Raw genomic sequence first — 18,029 nt, 5'->3', positions numbered from 1 at the left:
GGAGTTTGCCCACATCTGTTAGCAGGTTCTTTTGCTTCTTCTGCCTCTTTTTCCTGTGCATCACATGCCTGGGAGAAAGACCTCCAGAATACAAGAAATAATTATTTTTTTTTAGTTAACAGCAGAAAAGCAAATTCAAATGCTTTAACGATGCAGATAATCTCTAATTTTAGACATAACAATGCATTCACTGTCAACTTAAATCTCCCTACTTATCCTACCCTCTAATTAACAATTGATCGGAGAAATGCTGAGGGGTGACAGCATCCATCTGATAGCAATGTTTATCCCTTTGCTTGGGGTTGCAAGACCTGTTTCTGTGCGTGAACATGATATGAAATAAAAAGTAAAACGAGGGGAAAAGGGGAAAAAGCGCTGGCAGGTGACACAGCCCCCCGTGAGGTTTGGGATACGCATTCCCGCGTGTGTCCCCAGCTGACGGGATCTCAGCTGTGGCGGAGCTGTGTTGTGCTGCCAGGACAGTTGCTTGGAAAAAGGAGGAGAAAAAAAAACAAAACCTAAACAAATCAAAGAGGAAAAACTCACCCAGGCAGGCAGCAGCAGGATCTGGCGTGGCTGAGGTTTCCAAGGCTACTGCAGCCACACTTCCAGCTGGGACACGGCCGCTTTTGGGGCCATTTTGTAGAATTTTTAGTGTTTGGTAAAGCCACTCGTGGCTCAGGTTGTGTGGTGGGGGGTGGGAAATTGAGGAATTATTTGGCACAAGCCTTGCAGGTGGCGGGGTTTGGGAAATGCGAGCTTTCCTAAAGAACTCAGAGCGGTGTTTCCAGCTGAAATCCGACACCACGACCATCGGGAGCCACAGAGGGGCCGACATCGTCCTGCAGGTAGGAACGAGGCAGCTGAGCATCCTAAAACAGGTGGAGGATGGAGGGAAGGGAGGAGGATGCGCCGGAGGTCCCGCTTTGTGCTGGGATTGAGCACCAGAAAATGGGTTTGGCAAAGGAGGGACCAACCTGGAGCCACCTCCAGCAGCATCCCCTGCCTGCTCCCAGGCCGCAGGTGTAGCAGATCTTCACGCAGCCCTGGAATTCTCCGCCTCAGACAACAGCTTCATCCTTCAGGACTTCAACTCCCCCCACGGCACCTTTGTCAACAGCTGCCAGGTCCAAAACGCGGCTGTCAGGGTGAGCCCGGGGGATATCCTGAGCTTCGGCACAGCGGGAGTGTCCTTCAAGCTGGTGCTGGATGGGGCTGCCCAGGTAGGGCTGGGGATGCCCAGGGAAGGTGCCCAGGGAAGGGTTGGATGCTCTGGCCCATGGAAGGATGCCCAGGAAAGGTGCCCAGGGAAGGGTTGGATGCTCTGGCCCATGGAAGGATGCCCAGGAAAGGTGGGTGGGTGGGTGCTGTTGCTCAGGAAAGGCTCCAGAAGCAGAAATTCACTCATCTGGTTCATCTGGGAGATCCTGAGGAAAGGTGCCGAAGGTGGGTGTCAGGAAAATCCACAAACTCCAGAGGTTTATGTCCAAAAAGGAGAGGAATCCGTCATCTTTAGTTAAATAAGCAGAACCCATGGGGTTTTCTATCTCTCAGGGTTTTGGAGGGTGCAGCCTCCTTTTATCCCAAACTCCTGGCCACACGGTGCCGTCTTCCTTTCCCCCTGGCCGAGGCACTAGGGAGGTACAGCCTTCCCAAACCAGCACCTATCCCTCCTTGAACCACCTGTTTTACCCCAAAGCTCAGAAATTCAGCCTTGTCTTTTCAGGAGCCAGGCTGTCTGGGGTCTGTAACAAACCTGCTGCCCTACGTCAGCAGAGACATTAAGACCCATTTCAAAGGGTCTTAATTAACACCCACACCTTCACCCATCAAATTATTTGTAAAGATATTAGAACACATCGTTCCTGACACGGGGGAGGAGGAAATGAGAAGCTGGAGCTCCCTCTGCTGAAGAAATTCCTGCAGTTCTGTAGGAAAATGGAAAAGCACAGGACAGAGGTTCATTAGCAAAGGAAGACCTGGAAAATCTGCATTTTATAGACCTCTATTTGCATTTTATGTTTCCTCCCAAGCTACTTAACCAGAGAGAAGCTGAGTTTCGAATAAAACATAGAGGAACTGATAATCCCCAGCAGTATTTTTATTATTTTGGCTCTTGAAGAATGCTGCCTAGCTGAAGCTAGCTGGAGCAGTGAGAATTCCCAAAGGCAGGATGCACACACAATCGAGCCTGTCCATGGGGTGCCTTTTCCCCACTCCAGGCTCTGTGATGCTCCTTTGGAGGGGCAGATTTGAAGCAGCCTGCAGGGAGGGAAGCACCTCAGCTGTGAAGTGTCTGACAAGGGTTGGGATCGCTCCTCTGGAGTCTTGGGGGAACATGTTGTACAGAGGAGCAGCACCCACCAGGGACACTGGCAGGTTTTTGGGCAATCCCAGCTCCACATGAGCAAAAGCAGCAGGGTTGGGATGTGCCCTGGGAGAAGGGAAGGTGCTGGATAATCCCTGGATTAGCAGGGAGCCTGCACTGGGGGCTGGGGCTCCGTTAACAGCCGGGTGTTGGAGGACCCACACCCAGGTCCCACCTGCCCTGGCAGGTGTTTAATGCAGCCCTTGGAACTGAGACCTTGCTGGTGGCTTGTCCCCACTGTCCTGGAAGGCTCTGCTCATCAGGAGAACAGCAGGCTGTGCTCTAATTCCCGTTCTGACAGCTGATGGGAAAACAGGAGCACAGTGAGAGGCTTTGGTTTGTCTGGGAGAAACGATGGGGTAGGACCTTGTGTGAGCTGTGAAAGGAGGGCTGCTGGAGCGTGTGAATGATGTGCAGAATTGGGGCAGTCAGATGGAGAGGAAACAGCTCAAAAAGCAGAAAACCCCAATAACTCTCTTTGTTTCAGCAAAGAGTCTGGATGCCCTGATTAAAATCTGATCCTTGAGTAATGGAAATGAGAAAAAACTAAAATTGTGCTTCTGCTGAGATCCGTGCCTGGGTTTTGTACAACACAGTGGGTGTGAATCCAGGGCTGAAATCCTTCCTAAAATCTTGAAGATAACGTGATGTTTTCTCACCATAGATGTCCTGTCCCCCCTTGAAGCGTCGCATAGGGTGGAGCAGGCAGCTCCATGTGGGTGCAGAGCCCAAAGCCTGGACTCCTTCATCTCCTCTGTGCCTGCCCTCGCTGCAGTGGCAGCTTCCCCCCAGCTCCCTGGGCAGGGGGACCCCCAGAGCCCCCGGCCACGAGCCCCATCTGCCTCTGCCAAGGCGACCTGCGAGTGCCCGGGGCAGGAGCACGGCCGGTGCCACCTCTCTGGACACCTTCAGCAGGACCCCTGCGGCAAGGCCAGGTACTCCACGATGCCAAACCCAGCCATTTGTGTCCTGCTGTCCTCACTCGGTGCTGAGTGGAGTTGATTGGAGCAGAAAAGCGATGAGTGTTGAGCGAGTCGTTGTCCCCTGGAGCTGATCAAAGTCCTTGTGTGGTCCTGGGTGGGTTTGGGTTGGGAGGAAACGAGCTGGGACATCCCAAGGGGAATGCTGTTGGCTTTGCAGAGGGACATTTCCTCTTCCTTTCTCCTGGTGTGGGACCCAGAAGGGCCAGGAGTGACTTTATCTGCCCCAGTGGCCCCTGTGCCTGCTCCTGACCCCTGTGTGGTGTTTTTCCCTGCTTTGAAGTGGCTGCCTTGAGTGAAGGCACCTGAAAATAGATCTGATGCACCTCTGGGAACAAACTGTGATGGAGCAGGGCAGAGGTGAGGGTTTGGGCCAGCTGGAGAATGTGACATTTGCCATGAATGTTACATTCATGCACAGTGCTGTGGTTTTCCTGCTGTGGGATTTTTGGGCTGTCATAAGCAACAAACTCCTCTTTTTGGGAACAGCCCAAAGGATCTCCATGCCCTAAAGGCAGCGAGCAGAGCTATTCCCATGTGGGAAGATGAAAAAGGACAGCTTTCTGAGGGGCTGAGCAGTGCTGGAAAATAAGGGCAGCCTCTCTTCTCTGTGTCTCTGCTGCTTTTAGGCTGTTTGGGTTCCCTGAGGTGAATTAACTCTCTCTTCTGTGCAGTTTACACTCTAAATGTCATTTTTTTATTTTTCTGCTGGTTGTGAAGCAAACTCCCACCCTGAGTAGTGGCCACTGCCTTGGAGTAGTTTTGGGCCAAGGGAAAAGGATGCTGCAGGGAGCACTTCTGCCACCTCTCCTGCTGATAATTTGCTTTCTTCCAGTCTCAGCCAGCTTCCCAGGTGATGGTGCAAGGGGGGGACCCCCTTCCCTGGGCACTCACCAGGTGGATCTCCTCCTGCAGGAGAAGGTAATGCTGGGGTGGGAGTGAGGAATGCCATCCCTGTCCTGGCCCTTGGCAGAGCAGCTGAATCCTCCCAAATGTCTGTGTCCCACCAGGAGTCCCAGCAGGGCGTGGGGGCCGCCACCAAAGCGGGTGGATGGGGACAGGGGTGGCTGCAGGGTGTGGGAAGCCAGGGACAGCGGGTCCCTCGCTGATGGCCATGAGCTGGAACCCCTGGGCTGGTGGTGTGGAGTTTCCGTGGCTGCAGACTGAGCAGTGGCACCTGAATCTGCCAGCAGGGTGAGAAGCTGCTGGAGAAGGAGATGGGTCACCTTTTTGGTTTGGACACAAAGGGGAGGGATGTGGTGATAAGAGACCTGCAGGAGGAGATCGCAGCCACGGCAAAGAAACTGGCCCAGGCAGCAGTGAGGAGCGAGGCTGAGCTGACCCAGAAGCTTCTCACCCTCAACCGAGAGCTGGGAGCCCAAACAGAGGAGATCAAAGCCCTGAGGGAACAGGTACTGGGGGCTTTCATGGGCAGGGAAAACCTCTCAGGTACAGGTGTGCTTGTGGTGTACCAGCCAGGCTGGGGCAGGAGCAGTTTGTGTGGCTGAAATCAAGGGAAATGAGGGAGGGAGGGTTTTTCCTTCCCATCCTTTCCAATCCCTTCTTTCCTTCTTTCTCTAATGCCTCTGGCATTAGGATTTCAGCAGGAACAGCCAGAGCACATTTAAAAATGTCCTATATGGAATTCCTAGGTGGAATTTGAAGATGCTAAAGAACAGTCCCACCAAACCAGAAGTGCCCTCTCCAAAGGGGCTGTAGCAGTCAGTGAATGTTCTGGTGAGGAGCACGGGTAAATCTGTGTTTTGCAGATCAGTGACCTGCAGAAAGGCTCAAACCAGGTTTTCAGCCATTCCCTTCATGAGAGAGACCTGGAGATCGGGAGGCTGCGGAGAGAAAGTGAGAAGTTGAGGAGGGAGCAGGCTTTGACTGCAGGTATTGTATCCCTGGAGCTCTGGGTCAGGGCATGAAGCAATTTGAGAATGGCTTTGGATGAGGAGGAAGCGTTGGTCAAATTGTACAGGCAACAAATTATTCCTAGTGGCTTGTAGGAATCAAATCACAGAATGGTTTGGGTGGGAAGGATCCCTAAAAACCACCTCATTCCACCCCTGCCATGGCAGGGACACCTTCCATTGTGCCAGGCTGCTCCAAACCCCATCCAACCTGGCCTTGGGCACTGCCAGGGATCCAGGGGCAGCCTCAGCTTCTCTGGGCACCCTGTGCCAGCCCTCCCCATCCTCCCAGGGAAGAATTCCTTCCCAATATCCCATCTAAATGTCACTCCTGGGTGACCTCTGATCAGAGTTGTTTTCCTCAGGTCTGATGAGCAACATGAAAAGGGAGCTGGTGCAAAAGGAGCAGAAAATCCAGCAACTCCAGCAAGGGGCCGAAAAACTGATCAAGGAAAAGCAAGAGAAGGACAATCAGCTGGCTGTGGTTTCAGCCAAGGTTGGCAGCACTAATGAGGGGCTCAGTGATTTATGACGTGGGGGTTAAGGTGGGAAAGCAGGTGAGAAGGGTCATGCCTCTCTCTGGTGAGGATGGCAGCAGCTCTATCACAGGGAGGTGATCCCATGACCATGGTGGTCCCATGGCCATGTCTGGGTGTGCCACGATGCCCACGGATCAGGGTCTCCTTCCCCAGCTGGATCTCCCTCCCTGCTCTGCATCAGCTGCTGTGTGCCCCGGACTTCTGGGAGCACAGCAGCTGTTTGTACACACAAAATAATCCTGCCAAGGTCCTCCTGAGGAGCCACTGAAACCCTGTCACTGTGCCCTGGGTCCAGCCCCACCAAGGCCACCACTAAACCACATCCCCAAGTGTCTTTTAAATCCCTACAGGGATGGCACTCAGCCTGGGCAGCCTGTGCCAGTGTCCCATCCACACCAGGTTTCACTGCCCTGATGTTTTTTACCTTGGTTGCCATTCCTTCTAGTGCTTGAGAATTAAAGAAGAAATAAAGTGTGAACTCAGAGAGGAGGAACTAATCTCCTGCAGAAATGTGAGTCAAAAGTCATTTTTGGGGTAGGCAGTGGCTGCAGGAGCACATCAGTGAGGGAATCATTAACTGGGCACTGTAAGGGAGTGGTTTGGAGCTCAGCTCCTGTCCTGGAAGGCACAAAGTGGCCATCAGAGCTGGGGAAGTGGATCAGTAACTCTGATAATCAGTAACTCTGTTGGATCAGTGAGTTCTGGTGTGAAGGGGAGGGCAGGGGAAAGGGGGCTTGGGGAGATGTGATCAGAAATCAGATTGAGTTCCACTTGTAAGCTGAGATAGCCACAGTAAATACAGGTTAGAAGAGAATTCCAGGGTAAACAAAGTGAGTTGGATGGGAAGCAAATCCTGCTGATCAGTGGAGGTCATCCAGAGGGGCGATGCCCAACTGCCCTGGTGAGACCCCCGCCCTCCCCGGGCTCTTGCAGCGCATCGAGGAGCTGGAGCAGGACCTGGAGGGGCTGAAAGGGGAGATCCAAAAGCACGAGAGTGTCCAAAAGCAGCTGGCTGAGAAAGCCAAGGTAGGCTGTTGGCTGCAGGGGACACACAGAGGGGTGGGACAGGGACCAGCAATCCCTGGGAGCAGAGGCTGGATGGGCAGGGGCATCCAACTGTCCTGAGCTCGATCATGGACCCTGATGGAAGAGGAAAAACAGATGGCAGAGTGCCCTGTGTGGGTGTTGGGTGAGGAAAACAAGGATGGACAATATTCCAGGGACCAAACCCAGACAAAAAGTGCCGTGAAGGGTGGATGCTGCAACCCCACTCCCTACAACAGGATTGCTGTCTGTCTCCTGGTATTCCAAAGGCACATTTGGACTTGTCTGATGGGAAGAGTGGTTGGAATGCCCATGGCATGGTGTTGGACGTTGCTGTGAGGTGCCAAAGCTCTCTTTGCAGGCAGAGGAGGAACTGAAGGCAGCCTGGTCCCAGCAGGAGGAGCAGCTGCGGGAGATGGGGCACAGGGAGCGCCTGCTGAGGTGTGAGCTGCAGAGAGCTGGGGAGCAGGTAGGGAATGGCAGGGATGGGAACATCCCCACTGGGGCTGTGGGCAGCACAGGGATGCAGCTTCCCATGGGGAAGGATGTGCTGTGGAAACAAGTCCTGAGCACCAAGCCCTGGCACGGTCATGGGTGAAGAATAAAAGGCTTATCCACAGGATTTGTGTGGGCAGCATGGACAACAGAGCATTTATTAGCATACAGAAAAGGAATCTGTAACCTTAGTTATGCTGTCTGCGAGCCACACCAGCCCTCCTCAGTGCCTGGGTAATTCTGCTCTGGGCAGGGGCAGCCCTTTGCTGATAACATGATGCCAGATATTGATTATCAGTGATCAGCAGAGCGGCTGTCAATGCTCGGTGGTGTTTGTTCCCGTGTGTTGATCCCTGCTGCAGCTGGAGTCCTTCAAGACCCGAGTGATGCAAGTCTGTTCTCCATCAGCAGCTGGCAGCACAGGGGAGTCTGTAACGGAGCAGCAGGTGAGTTTGGACAGCAGCTCACAGGGATGTTCAGAGCCACCAAAGCTCCAGGCAGCGGCTGCAGAGCTGCCTGCTCCATGGGCAGTAGGGCTGCAGCATCCAGGCTGCCCCAGATTTGTGCTGTGGCTGTCCCAGGGTGATGGCACTGCTCCATGACGTGAAGGGGACAGGGTCCTTTAAGCTTGGAGGGAGTCAGTGTCTGCAGCAGGGACAAGCCCAGGGGTCTGACGTGGCTGCCAGTCTGCAGCAAGTCTCAGCTGCGGCTCTCTGAGACCATCCCTGGCCCCTCAAAACGGTGTGAGCCTTATCCTCCTTCTTCCCCCACTTTTGCCAGGTGATAGAGAAGGTCAGGCAGATCTCTGATGAGAGCCAACTGAGTCACGAGAGAGAGAAGAGTCTGCAGAAGGAATTGAGCTCCAAGCTCGCAAAGGAGGAGGAGGTGTCGGCAAACATCGAGGTGTTCAAGAACTCCCTGCAGAAGCTCCAGGTCAGCCCTTTAAACACTGAGGACCAAGTGGCCAAGGGTGTTTTGTTGGCCTGAGGAAAGGTCAGAATAAAGATACAACCCTGAAACAAATCGTCATCCCTAAGTGTTCATGTGGTCCTTCAAGGAGGAAGGAATCTCCTGTGAATTCTCCATAAAGCCCACCCTGTTCCACCCCTTGCCATGGACAGAGACACCTTCCACTGGACCAGGTTGCTCCAAGCCCCATCCAACCTGGCCTGAGATGTTCAGAAGTGTTGTTGCCATTTGCCAGTCCCTGAAGGCCACTGACAGTGGAGATTGGCTTGTTCCCCACTGGTTCCATTTGTTCCAGGCTTGCCTGAGGAGCTCCTGCAGCAGCTCCAGCCTGAGAGGGGAGCTGGGGCAGCTGGAGGTGTTGTGCCTGGATCCCTCTGTCTCAGCCATCAGGACAGCAGTGGTGGACATGGCACGTGGTCCCCTGGCCTGGCTGGAGGGTGCAGAGCAGCTCCTGGACAGCCTGGGGATGGACCTGCACACCTCTGGCAAAGGTCTGTGTCCTTCTGGGCATCCCTGGGAATGTGGGGTGTCCCAGCAAGCCAGATGGAGAGGAGAAAGTCCAGCATGAGCCACTCCTGGGGGAGAAAATCACAGAATCATGGAAATTTTAAGGAAAATACCTCCAAGATCACCAAATCCAAACATTAAGCCAACACTGCTCCCAAGTGCTCACACTTTTTGAACACTTCCAGGGATGGTGGCCTATTCCAATGCCTGAGCATCCTTTCCATGAGGAAATTTTTGCAGATATCCATGATATGGTGTGTGAGCTCCCCACACAGTGAGGCTCCATTGGCTTTTGCAGGGCTGTTGGCTGCTCTCGAGAGCTTGTCGGAGAAGATGCAGGAGATGGCACAGAGCAATCAGATGTTGCAGGTACAGAAATATTTATGCACATAAAGCAGGTGGATTTGGACTCTTCCTGTGGGTAAATATGATGGCAAACAAGCCAGTGTGGCACCTGGACTGGGGATGTGGCTGGGATCCCTGAGTGCAGGAAATGCAAGGTCAGACAGAGCCACTGTCAGTGTGTCCATATCCCCAACACAGCAAGGGTGGAGAGGAGATCTCTTGTGAATTTTTTTGTGAGTGAGTGTACACAGGAGGTTTATTTCTTGCCCTGCTGCTGACAGAGTTCCTTTAATACCCCCGTGTCTCCCTGTAGGAGCAATTAGAGAAGCTCCAGGAGCTGCAGGCAGAGCTGCTGCAGGAGCACACAGAGGAGCTGGAAGCTAAACATGAGCAAGACTTAGAGATAAAAATCCAGCAAATCATCCTGGAAAAGGACAAGGAGCTCAAACAGGTACAGTGGCGTGGTTGGTGTTTCAGAGGAGGAATGTTATGCAGGAAAAATGGATGCCTGTAACAACGCTGGATAACGAGAGGAGGAACCTCCAGCCCCGAGCTGAGTGCAGCCCCAAGGGACTGGGTATCCTCCCATATGGATCCAGGTGATGTAAACTCCCAAAAGTATCCGTGGTGGGACGGGGAAACACCTGCAGGTAACATCAGGAGTTAACATCCCAGTCACTGGGAGAAAGGACAACACAAGGAGCATCATCCATGAGCTGAGGGAAACACTGCATTGCTTCCTCTCAAGCCTTCTCCCCCTTCCTCCCTCCCTCCCTCCCCGTGCTGGGCTCCAGTTGGCTCCTTTTTGGCTGGAAAAGGATATCCCTGTGGAGCAGGGATAGCCAGGGGAGCCCAGGCCAGCCCCCCAGCAGCTCTGGTGTGGGATGCAGGGTCACTCAGGGTGGGTGTGTTGTGATCATGGTGGCCCTGTAGGACAGTTTCCAGTCTGCCTGTGTGTCTGGCACCTCGGGAATGGTGTTTTCCTGCTGTTCAGTTCTCTAAGGATTCGTCTGGCACCTCGGGAATGGTGTTTTCCTGCTGTTCAGCTCTCTAAGGATTCTGGCAAGGAGCAGCCAAGCAGCTCCTACCCAGTCTCTCAGCTGTTCCTTTCCCCAGGTGTTCCCATCCTCTCCTTCACTGAGTTATCTGTGTCCTGCCAAGCTTTTCTCCCATCACCCACCCCTGCTCCAGAGAAATGACCCTTCCTGCTGCTTTTCTCCTTGGAGGTCCTTTTCTTTTTCCTGAAGTGAATCTGTGGGCTGTTGGTTCACAGATTCTGGAAAGCGCCGTCGCTGAGGAGAAGGACAAGTGCAAGAAGTCTGTGGAGGAAGAACAGAAGAAGATCCAGGAGTTGGAAAGCCACCTAAGAAGCATGGCTGAGGTGAGCATGGGGGGGTGAAGCAGAACAGCTCCCTCCTGGAATGAAGAAAAGGGAAAATGTGCTGCAGTCTGGTGCTCCAGGGGCTCAAATCAGTGAGCAGAGGGGTCCCCCTCTCCCCAAAACACACAGAGAAAGAAAGGTGGGTTCATGGCTAACCTAATTACTGCTAATTTCCTCTGGTAGGCAACAGCAAAGAAGGCAGAGGAGCAAGAACTGACGGAGGGAAAGCTGAGAGAAGCTTTGCATGAGCTGAAGAAAATCACTGCACAAGAGGTATTTGCACTGACCCACGCAGGTGGAGGATCAGTGCTGGAGGAGAAGGCTTCCCCCATCCCTGAAACCCTTCCCTCCACCTTTGTGACCTCCATCTAGGAGAGATGAGGCCAGTGGTGATCCCAGAAGAAACCCCCAGCACTTCCAACCCAGCTGCCACTTCTCGTTTCCCAGGTGGTGCTACAGCAGCAGGTGCTTCAGCAGGAGCAGCAGCTCAGGGCTGTCCAGGAGGAAAACGAGTCACAGAGACAGAAACTGCTAGAAGATGTAGCAGGATACAGGGAGCAAAGCAAGCAGCACTCCCTGACCATCCTGGCTTTAGAGGACAGGCTGCTGGAGGCCACTCAGCAGCAGAAGGTGCTGGAGGAGGAAAAAGCAGCTCTTGTGGGAGAAATAGAAGGTAGGTGAGGGTTGTTTGGGATGCACCTGTACCAGGAGGCAGCTGGGTTGACGTGAAATGCGTGTGGAGATGGAAGAGTGAATTTGCTGCTGTAGAAAATGTCGGGAAGATGTTGAGTGAAGGTTATTCCACCTGCAGGGCGAGCTCTCTGTGAGGCCCCACAGAAGCTGTGTCATTGTTTGGTGGTTTTGGAGAACAGACAGGGCTTTGCCACTGGAGAGGGGCTCTTTGCCCTCTGAAATGACAAGATTGGTGTGCTTTGGGCTGCTCTGAGACAGAAGCAACTCTGGATGTCAAGAACTGTCCAGCTGGCCATGGAACTGGGCTCTCAGGGACGTGGGCTTCCCAAAGAGACAGTCCTCAGCCCTCAGGAGGAAATGATTTGTGTAGAGAAAGCAAGAAGAATGTGTTACAAAGAAGTGATTGGCCTTTTTCCTCGTGTCCTGTAGGGCTGCAGTGTGCTGCCCACAGGTCAGCACCGGGAGCTTGGCCGGGGATTTGTCCTGCCATGGAGACTCACGTTTGTCTGAGGTGAGCAGCACTCACTGATGGTGATCAGAGAAGCTTGGAGAAGGGCAGGGACCACCTGGGACAGCCTAAGGAAGTCCAACACCACTTGCCCCAAGATCTCATTAGTCCGTTTAGGGTGGGACTCCAGTCCCTTTGCTAGGCTGAAGTGATCCTAAGGACGTGGAGCATCAAAGTGATGCCAAATAGCACGTGAGGCTCTGCCATCCCACCTGGATGGCTCCAGGTAAGATCAATGGAGTGGCCAATCCCACAGCACAGGGTAAGCCCAGGGGACCAAAAGGCAGGTGAAAAAAGGGAATGTGTGGATTAACCAGGAAGGCGTGCACGGGTGCCCTGCCACGAGGTTCCCCACTGGCTGTGAGGTCTGCACTGATCTTCCCCAGGAAACTGCGGGAGGAGCTGGCAGTGGCACAGGGCACACTCCTGGAGGAGAGGGCAGTCATCAGCAGGCTCAGCAGGGAGCTGTCAGAAACCAGAGCCAGGATGTCGGACATGAGAGGTGGGTGATGTGTGGCTGCCGTCTCCACGCGGCGAGGCGCACACGGATCACAGGAAAGGGGTGGCACCATTCTCAGGAAATGAGAGTGGTGACACCCATTTGTCACCTGTCCTGCTTGGGGCAAAGCAGGCAGTCTGTTCTCTTTGAGAGGGTGAATTTCTCCCCATCCTTGGCTGAGTAGTAGCAGTGACAATGAGAGAGCAGAGTAATCACGGGGAGAGCAGGTAGACAAAACTCAGGATCACTCTGGTGAACTTCTTGGAGCTGGAGATGTTCCAAGCCCGGGAGGACTGGGAGAACCTTGCCTGGGATTCCTCCATGGGCTGTGAACCTGGGGAGAGAGCCCGTGAGGAATGTGTGGAGTCAAAAGATGCAAGTCAGGAAATGCTGGTGACCTGTCCTCCTTCAGTCTGGAGGAAAATTGCCACAGCAAGGAATTGCCCTGGCTTAAACCTCCACAAAGAGACTGGGATGTCCTGCTGGCATGGCCCAGCACCTGAGGGCACTGTCAAGGGCAGGGATGAGCCCCATTGGTGCTTCCATGAGGCTGCCCCAGCTGCAGATCCCCCAGGACTGGGTGATGAGCCAGCCAGCATCCCACGGGGCTGCTCTGTGCTTAGGGGAGCTGAGTGAAGAGCAGAAGGTGGAGCTGGAGCACAGCCAGAGGCAGCTGAAACACCGGGAGTGGGAAGTGAACCAGCTCCGGGAGAAGCTATCCGAGATGTCCAGCCTCGTGGAGGAGAAGGATGGGGCCCTGAAAGCAGCAGCTCAGGAGTTAAGGTACACCCTGACACCACCCAAGGATTCACAGACGTGTGTGTCCCCAGCAGCTGATGGTGTTTAGGGTCCTCCCCAGAGCACAGGGCTCTGAGAGTATCAGGATGGAGCTCAGCTCTGAATCCACGACACAGGATTCAAGAACGGGGCTTTACTCATGCCAGTAGATGTGAAACTCAGGCACTTGTATCCAAGCCAGTGTTGCCACCCACACCATGGTAGTCATCAGTGGGTGCTGGGGGTGCTGCTCTCCAAAAGCTCTTTGGGTCAGCCTCACCCATCACGGGGTCCCACAGCATCTTGTCCCTCCCCACAGCCAAGCCCAAACGCGCTGCCGGGTGCTGAGGGACGCTTCCCAACAAACACTGGAGAGCCCAGAGGATGCTCCCAGGACACCCCTGCAGGTGGGTGAAGCCTCTCAGAGGGGGAATCATCACGGGGAGCACTGAGGCGTGGGATTGCCAAGAGCGCCCGTGGTGTGCATGGTGTTTGTGGGTGAGAGCCTGGAGCTGCTCCACGCTGGCCCAAGGCTGGGATGCTTGGAGCCCCTTCCCAAGCCCAGGGCCACCTGTGATCCAGGGAACCACCAGGCTGCTGCTGGCTAAGGAGATGATGCCTTGGAAGCAATTAGAGGGAACAGCACCGTGTGAGCATTCCTTCCTCCTCCCAGCCTGCCGAGCTGCGGGTGCTGGCTGTGCAGAGCAGGACCAGCTCTGGGGCTGTACGCTCAGAAACAGGGGCAGCTCCTTGCACAGGACGAGAAGAAACGCTCCTCCTTCTCCTGTGCCAAATCCCTGCTTGATTTCCCCGAGGCTGGAAAAGGGAAGAGCTCGCAGGTGGTGGCAGCAGCAGATGGAGGGACTGTAGGAATTGTACATTCCGTACAGCCAGCGAGGCCGGCTGGCTGCGGGGGCTGGCCACTGACTCACAGCCAGCTGATGAGCGGGTGGGAGGTACTGCCCGTCCTGTTCCACCTTCTGAGATGGGGAGGGGGAGATCCCAGCGCTGGGGGGGCCATTGGGGAGCGGGATGGGCGGAGATGGGGGTGGTGAGAGCGGCCAGATCGGAGCTGGGGGTCTGCAGCCGTCGTGGCTCTAGCCCCATCACAGGTTTTTGGGTGTTTGTCAAAGTGTGGGGTCTGGATGGGGCTGGGAGAGGGTGCACGTGTAGAGAGTGATGTCCAGGTCTGTGCAGGGACACAGGTGTTTGTGTGAGGGTGCAGAGGACAAGGGAAAAACACCAACGTGGCTGTTCAGAGCTGTGCACCAACCCTCTCGTGGGTCTCCAGAGCATTTGCAGGGTTCACATCCTGACCATGGCACAGCAGAGCAGGAAGGAGGTCTCTGACAAGTCTCTTATACCCCCACAAAATCCATGGAGATGCTCCCCAGGCTTTGTTCTTGCTCCAAGTGCCCGGTGTCTGGCAGCAAGGCTGTGTTTACCAGACTGGGCAAGGACCTGACTTCTTCCAGGAGCCACCATCAGACTTGGCTGAGCTCGGTGCAAAATGCCGAGGCCTCAGGCACGAGGAGACGATCCAGCGCCAAAAAGAAGGTTTGGCTGAGCTCCGGGAGAGAGTGAAGATGCTGGAGAAGAGGCAGTGCTCAGGTGAGCAGAGCTCTCCTAGAATTATGGAATGGTTTGGGTTGGAAGAGGCTTTAAACAACATCGTGTTCCACTCCCTGCCATGGGACACCTGCCACTGTCCCAGGGTGCTCCAAACCCTGTCCAGCCTGTCCTTGGGCACTTCCAGGAATCCAGGAACAGCCACAGCTTCTCTGGACACCCTGTGCCAGCCCTCCCCACCCTCACAGGGAGGCTGGGAAAGCTGGGAAACCTCAAAGTTGTGTGGAGAGTGGAACAATTTGGCATCTGCTTGTGTGCCTCCAGGCAATTTCGAGCCACTGGTGGTCCAGATGAGAGACTTGCCAGAGAAAAGAATCCAACAAAGAGGTCTTGAGCTGGAACCTGCACCTGTGTTGGGAGGAAAACTGAAGGCTGGCAAGGCAGGGAGGCAGTGTGAGGTTTGTAATTTGGAAATGACAAACTTTGACTTTGGAAAGCACACCCTGGGAAAGAAGAAATAGGTTTTTAGAGGTAAGAAAGTCAGGGTGGGAGATGCAGCCCCATGGGTGGCAGGCAGTGCTCCTGCAGAGGGTGGCAGCTCCATCAGGACCAGCACATTGCCTGGGGCTGGTGGGATTGCAGCAGGGATGGATGGGCTGAGCAGGGTGGGAGGCTTGGGACCGCAGCAATGCTAGGGTGGATTTCCCATGAGGTGAAAAAGAGGCTCAAGGCCACTTGACCGAAAAAAACCTGTCCCAAAGTGGTCTCCATGGGTCTTTCCCTGTCTGTGCAGGTTCCTGACCGTGTTCCTCATGGGGGCTCGCTCAGGATCACCAGCTGGGAAGTGGCTGAGGCGACAGACTTGGGTGAGAAGATGGTATGTCAGGGTTAGGTGTGGTAAATCACGTGTAGAGTGTGTGCACATGCCCCGTGTGTAGAGTTCAGGTGTTCTTTGAACACATTTCAGGGGTATCACACCAGGAATGTTGAAGATGAACTGCTCTGTGGCCCAGCTGAAGACATCCCTGTCCGTGGCTGGGGGGATTGGTTTGATGACCTTTAAATTTCCCTTCCAAACTAAACTATTCCATGATTCCATGGCCCAGAGCACATTGTGTGTCTGCCAGGACATCCTGGGACCCCAAAACATGCCACGGTGCATCAGAGAGGCTGGGGAGCAATGGAGGGAGCTGCTAGGGAAGGGGTCCAAGGGTAGCACAGCTGGTGGGTTGGACAAAGTGGGTCTTTTCCCTCCAAAAAACACCCAGCAGGGAAAGCAATCATCTCAGGAAAAGCAATCCCATCCCAGTAAGCCGTGCAGCTGGGAATGGAATGCAAACCTGCTTTCCTCAGGACACTGTCATCTCCTCAGGAGAGCAGACAGAAAGCAGATGGCTGAGCAGCGTGATGGAACGCAGCAGACCTGGTAAATAATGCATTGCCTCTCCTTCCCACAGTACCTTGATGTAATTGGTGCTCTGGGAAGCCTGGTGGAGATGAAGGAGCTGTCAGGAATGCAGCCTCTGCAGCACCTGCCTCAGGAGAGAAGGGCAGAAGTGGGACTGCAGAGACAGAAGGCCCTGGAGCTGTTGTACAAAAAGATCAGGAACCTCCAGGTCCGCCTGGAAAGGAAAGAAGAAATGCTGAAAGGTTATGAGGGAAGTGTGGAGCAGCTCAGGTATGGAAAGCCAGGGTTCTGAACATGACCTGGTCCTTGGATGCCAAGTGACAGAGAGCTTGGGGCAAGGAGTGACACTGCTGAGTCCTGTGTCTGTCTGGGACCAGTCTGTGTCTGTGGCCACGGTACCAAAGTCAAATGTCAAGAGGAGTGGGGAAAGGTGCTCCCAGTTTTCTACAGTGGTACCTTCTGCAGCCTGACATGGTTGAGCAGTGTCAGAGCCGTGTCAGGTTCCCTTGTCCTGGCTGGCTGGAGCCTGGGACAGCAGCAGCATCGGCTGGGGCAGAGGGACGGTGTCAGCAGGACCAAGGGAGAGCACAGCTGAGGGTCAGGGGGTCGATAAGGGAAAAAAACCAACAGAATCTTCCCCTCCTGTTTTGCACAGGCAGAGCCAAGCTTCCCTGAGAAGGTGCCAGGAGGAGATGTCCAAGCTGGAAGATGAAGCCCACAGGGAGGCAGAAGAGAAGGCTCTGCTGCGAGAGGCTCTGGAGAGGATGCAGCTCCAGCTGGACCGGGAGAAGAGGCTGCGGCAAGCGGCCAAGCGGCACAAGGTGAGGAGGCAACACCCAACTGCTGCTCTTTGCACAACAGCCAGCTCCACCTGTTGGGAACCATCCACAGAGTGAGCACTTGGACCATCCCAAGAGGCTGGAGGCTCCAGGCTCAGCCACAGCATCCCTTGATGAAGCTGGAGGAGGTGCAAACACCTGTAGCGATGGGTTTGTATCATGTAAGAGGGTGAGGGAGAAGAGCAGGTCATGCTGAGCTCTGGTGGAGAGAACAGAACCAGGTCATGCTGAGCTCTGGTGGAGAGAACAGAACCAGGTCATGCTGAGCTCTGGTGGAGAGAACAGAACCAGGTCATGCTGAGCTCTGGTGGAGAGAACAGAGCCAGGTCATGCTGAGCTCTGGTGGAGAGGACCAGGTCATGCTGAGCTCTGGTGGAGAGAACAGAACCAGGTCATGCTGAGCTCTGGTGGAGAGAACAGAACCAGGTCATGCTGAGCTCTGGTGGAGAGAACAGAACCAGGTCATGCTGAGCTCTGGTGGAGAGGACCAGGTCATGCTGAGCTCTGGTGCTCAACGCTGTGTCTCTGTTGTCTCTGTTCTGCAGCCTGGAGCCACGAAGCCTCTCTGCTCAAGCAAGGCCAAGGAGCACGTGGCTGATGCTGTCAAATTGGGAAGCTCACGGGAGCAGCACCATGGGGACCTTCACTAGGTGTTGGTCTGCAGGAGGAACAGATCATCGCTCTGGACTCTGAGGGTGGAGCTGGCATGAGGCCTGGGTGCATTTTGAGGAGCTCCAGTTTGTATCCTTGGGCACACTGGTGCCAGTGGACAATGCTGGACCTTATTTTCCACGTCCCACAGAATGTGGTGGGATTTGTGGCAGTGGAGAAGGTGGGGAGGATATTGTCCAGTGTGGATATTTGTGTGTGAACACAGCCCAGTGATGTGTGAAGTCACTCCTGGGGGATGTGTCCTGTCCTTGCTGAAGTGGCCTCGAGCACACAGAGCCAGCATGGCTTGAAATATCCCTCACAGCTCCTGTGTCTTCCAGTCCCCATCGTGTCAGGGGGAAACTGGAACGTCAGGCACGACGTTGAGTGATGCAGGGAGGGCAATAAGTGATGCAGGGAGGGCAATAAGTGATGCAGGGAGGGCAATAAGTGATGCAGGGAGGGCAATAAGTGATGCAGGGACAGCGATGAGTGATGCAGGGAGGGCAGTAAGTGATGCAGGGAGGGCAATAAGTGATGCAGG

At 54.5% G+C, this 18,029-nt stretch overlaps 1 protein-coding gene across 1 annotated transcript; it reads left to right on the top strand.

Annotated features, from left to right (window-relative positions):
• Positions 1-3,017: 3,017 nt before the first annotated feature.
• Positions 3,018-17,731, top strand: FHAD1 (forkhead associated phosphopeptide binding domain 1). The gene is made up of 26 exons (XM_086860678.1): positions 3,018-3,303; positions 4,184-4,269; positions 4,542-4,760; positions 5,118-5,241; positions 5,627-5,757; positions 6,246-6,311; positions 6,734-6,826; positions 7,206-7,313; positions 7,702-7,785; positions 8,120-8,272; positions 8,604-8,799; positions 9,114-9,184; positions 9,474-9,611; positions 10,434-10,541; positions 10,725-10,814; positions 10,989-11,214; positions 11,664-11,745; positions 12,129-12,244; positions 12,865-13,024; positions 13,338-13,425; positions 14,494-14,629; positions 14,912-15,045; positions 15,381-15,464; positions 16,045-16,265; positions 16,651-16,816; positions 17,380-17,731. The coding sequence occupies exons 1-26, from the start codon at positions 3,033-3,035 to the stop codon at positions 17,482-17,484; spliced, it is 3,456 nt and encodes a 1,151-aa protein (XP_086716804.1). The 5' UTR covers positions 3,018-3,032; the 3' UTR covers positions 17,485-17,731.
• Positions 17,732-18,029: the final 298 nt, after the last annotated feature.

The sequence above is a fragment of the Cyanistes caeruleus genome, chromosome 22, assembly GCF_971803275.1.
Source record: "Cyanistes caeruleus chromosome 22, bCyaCae1.hap1.1, whole genome shotgun sequence".
Taxonomy (NCBI): Eukaryota; Metazoa; Chordata; class Aves; order Passeriformes; family Paridae; genus Cyanistes; species Cyanistes caeruleus.
This window is presented reverse-complemented; position numbering and strand designations above follow the sequence as displayed.

Coding starts and splice junctions, on each gene's coding strand:
- FHAD1 (XM_086860678.1), top strand. CDS start 3,033: ATGTCCTGTCCCCCCTTGAAGCGTCGCATAGGGTGGAGCAGGCAGCTC. Junction 9,612..10,433: donor AGGACAAGGAGCTCAAACAG/GTACAGTGGCGT, acceptor GTTGGTTCACAG/ATTCTGGAAAGCGCCGTCGC. Junction 16,817..17,379: donor AAGCGGCCAAGCGGCACAAG/GTGAGGAGGCAA, acceptor TCTGTTCTGCAG/CCTGGAGCCACGAAGCCTCT.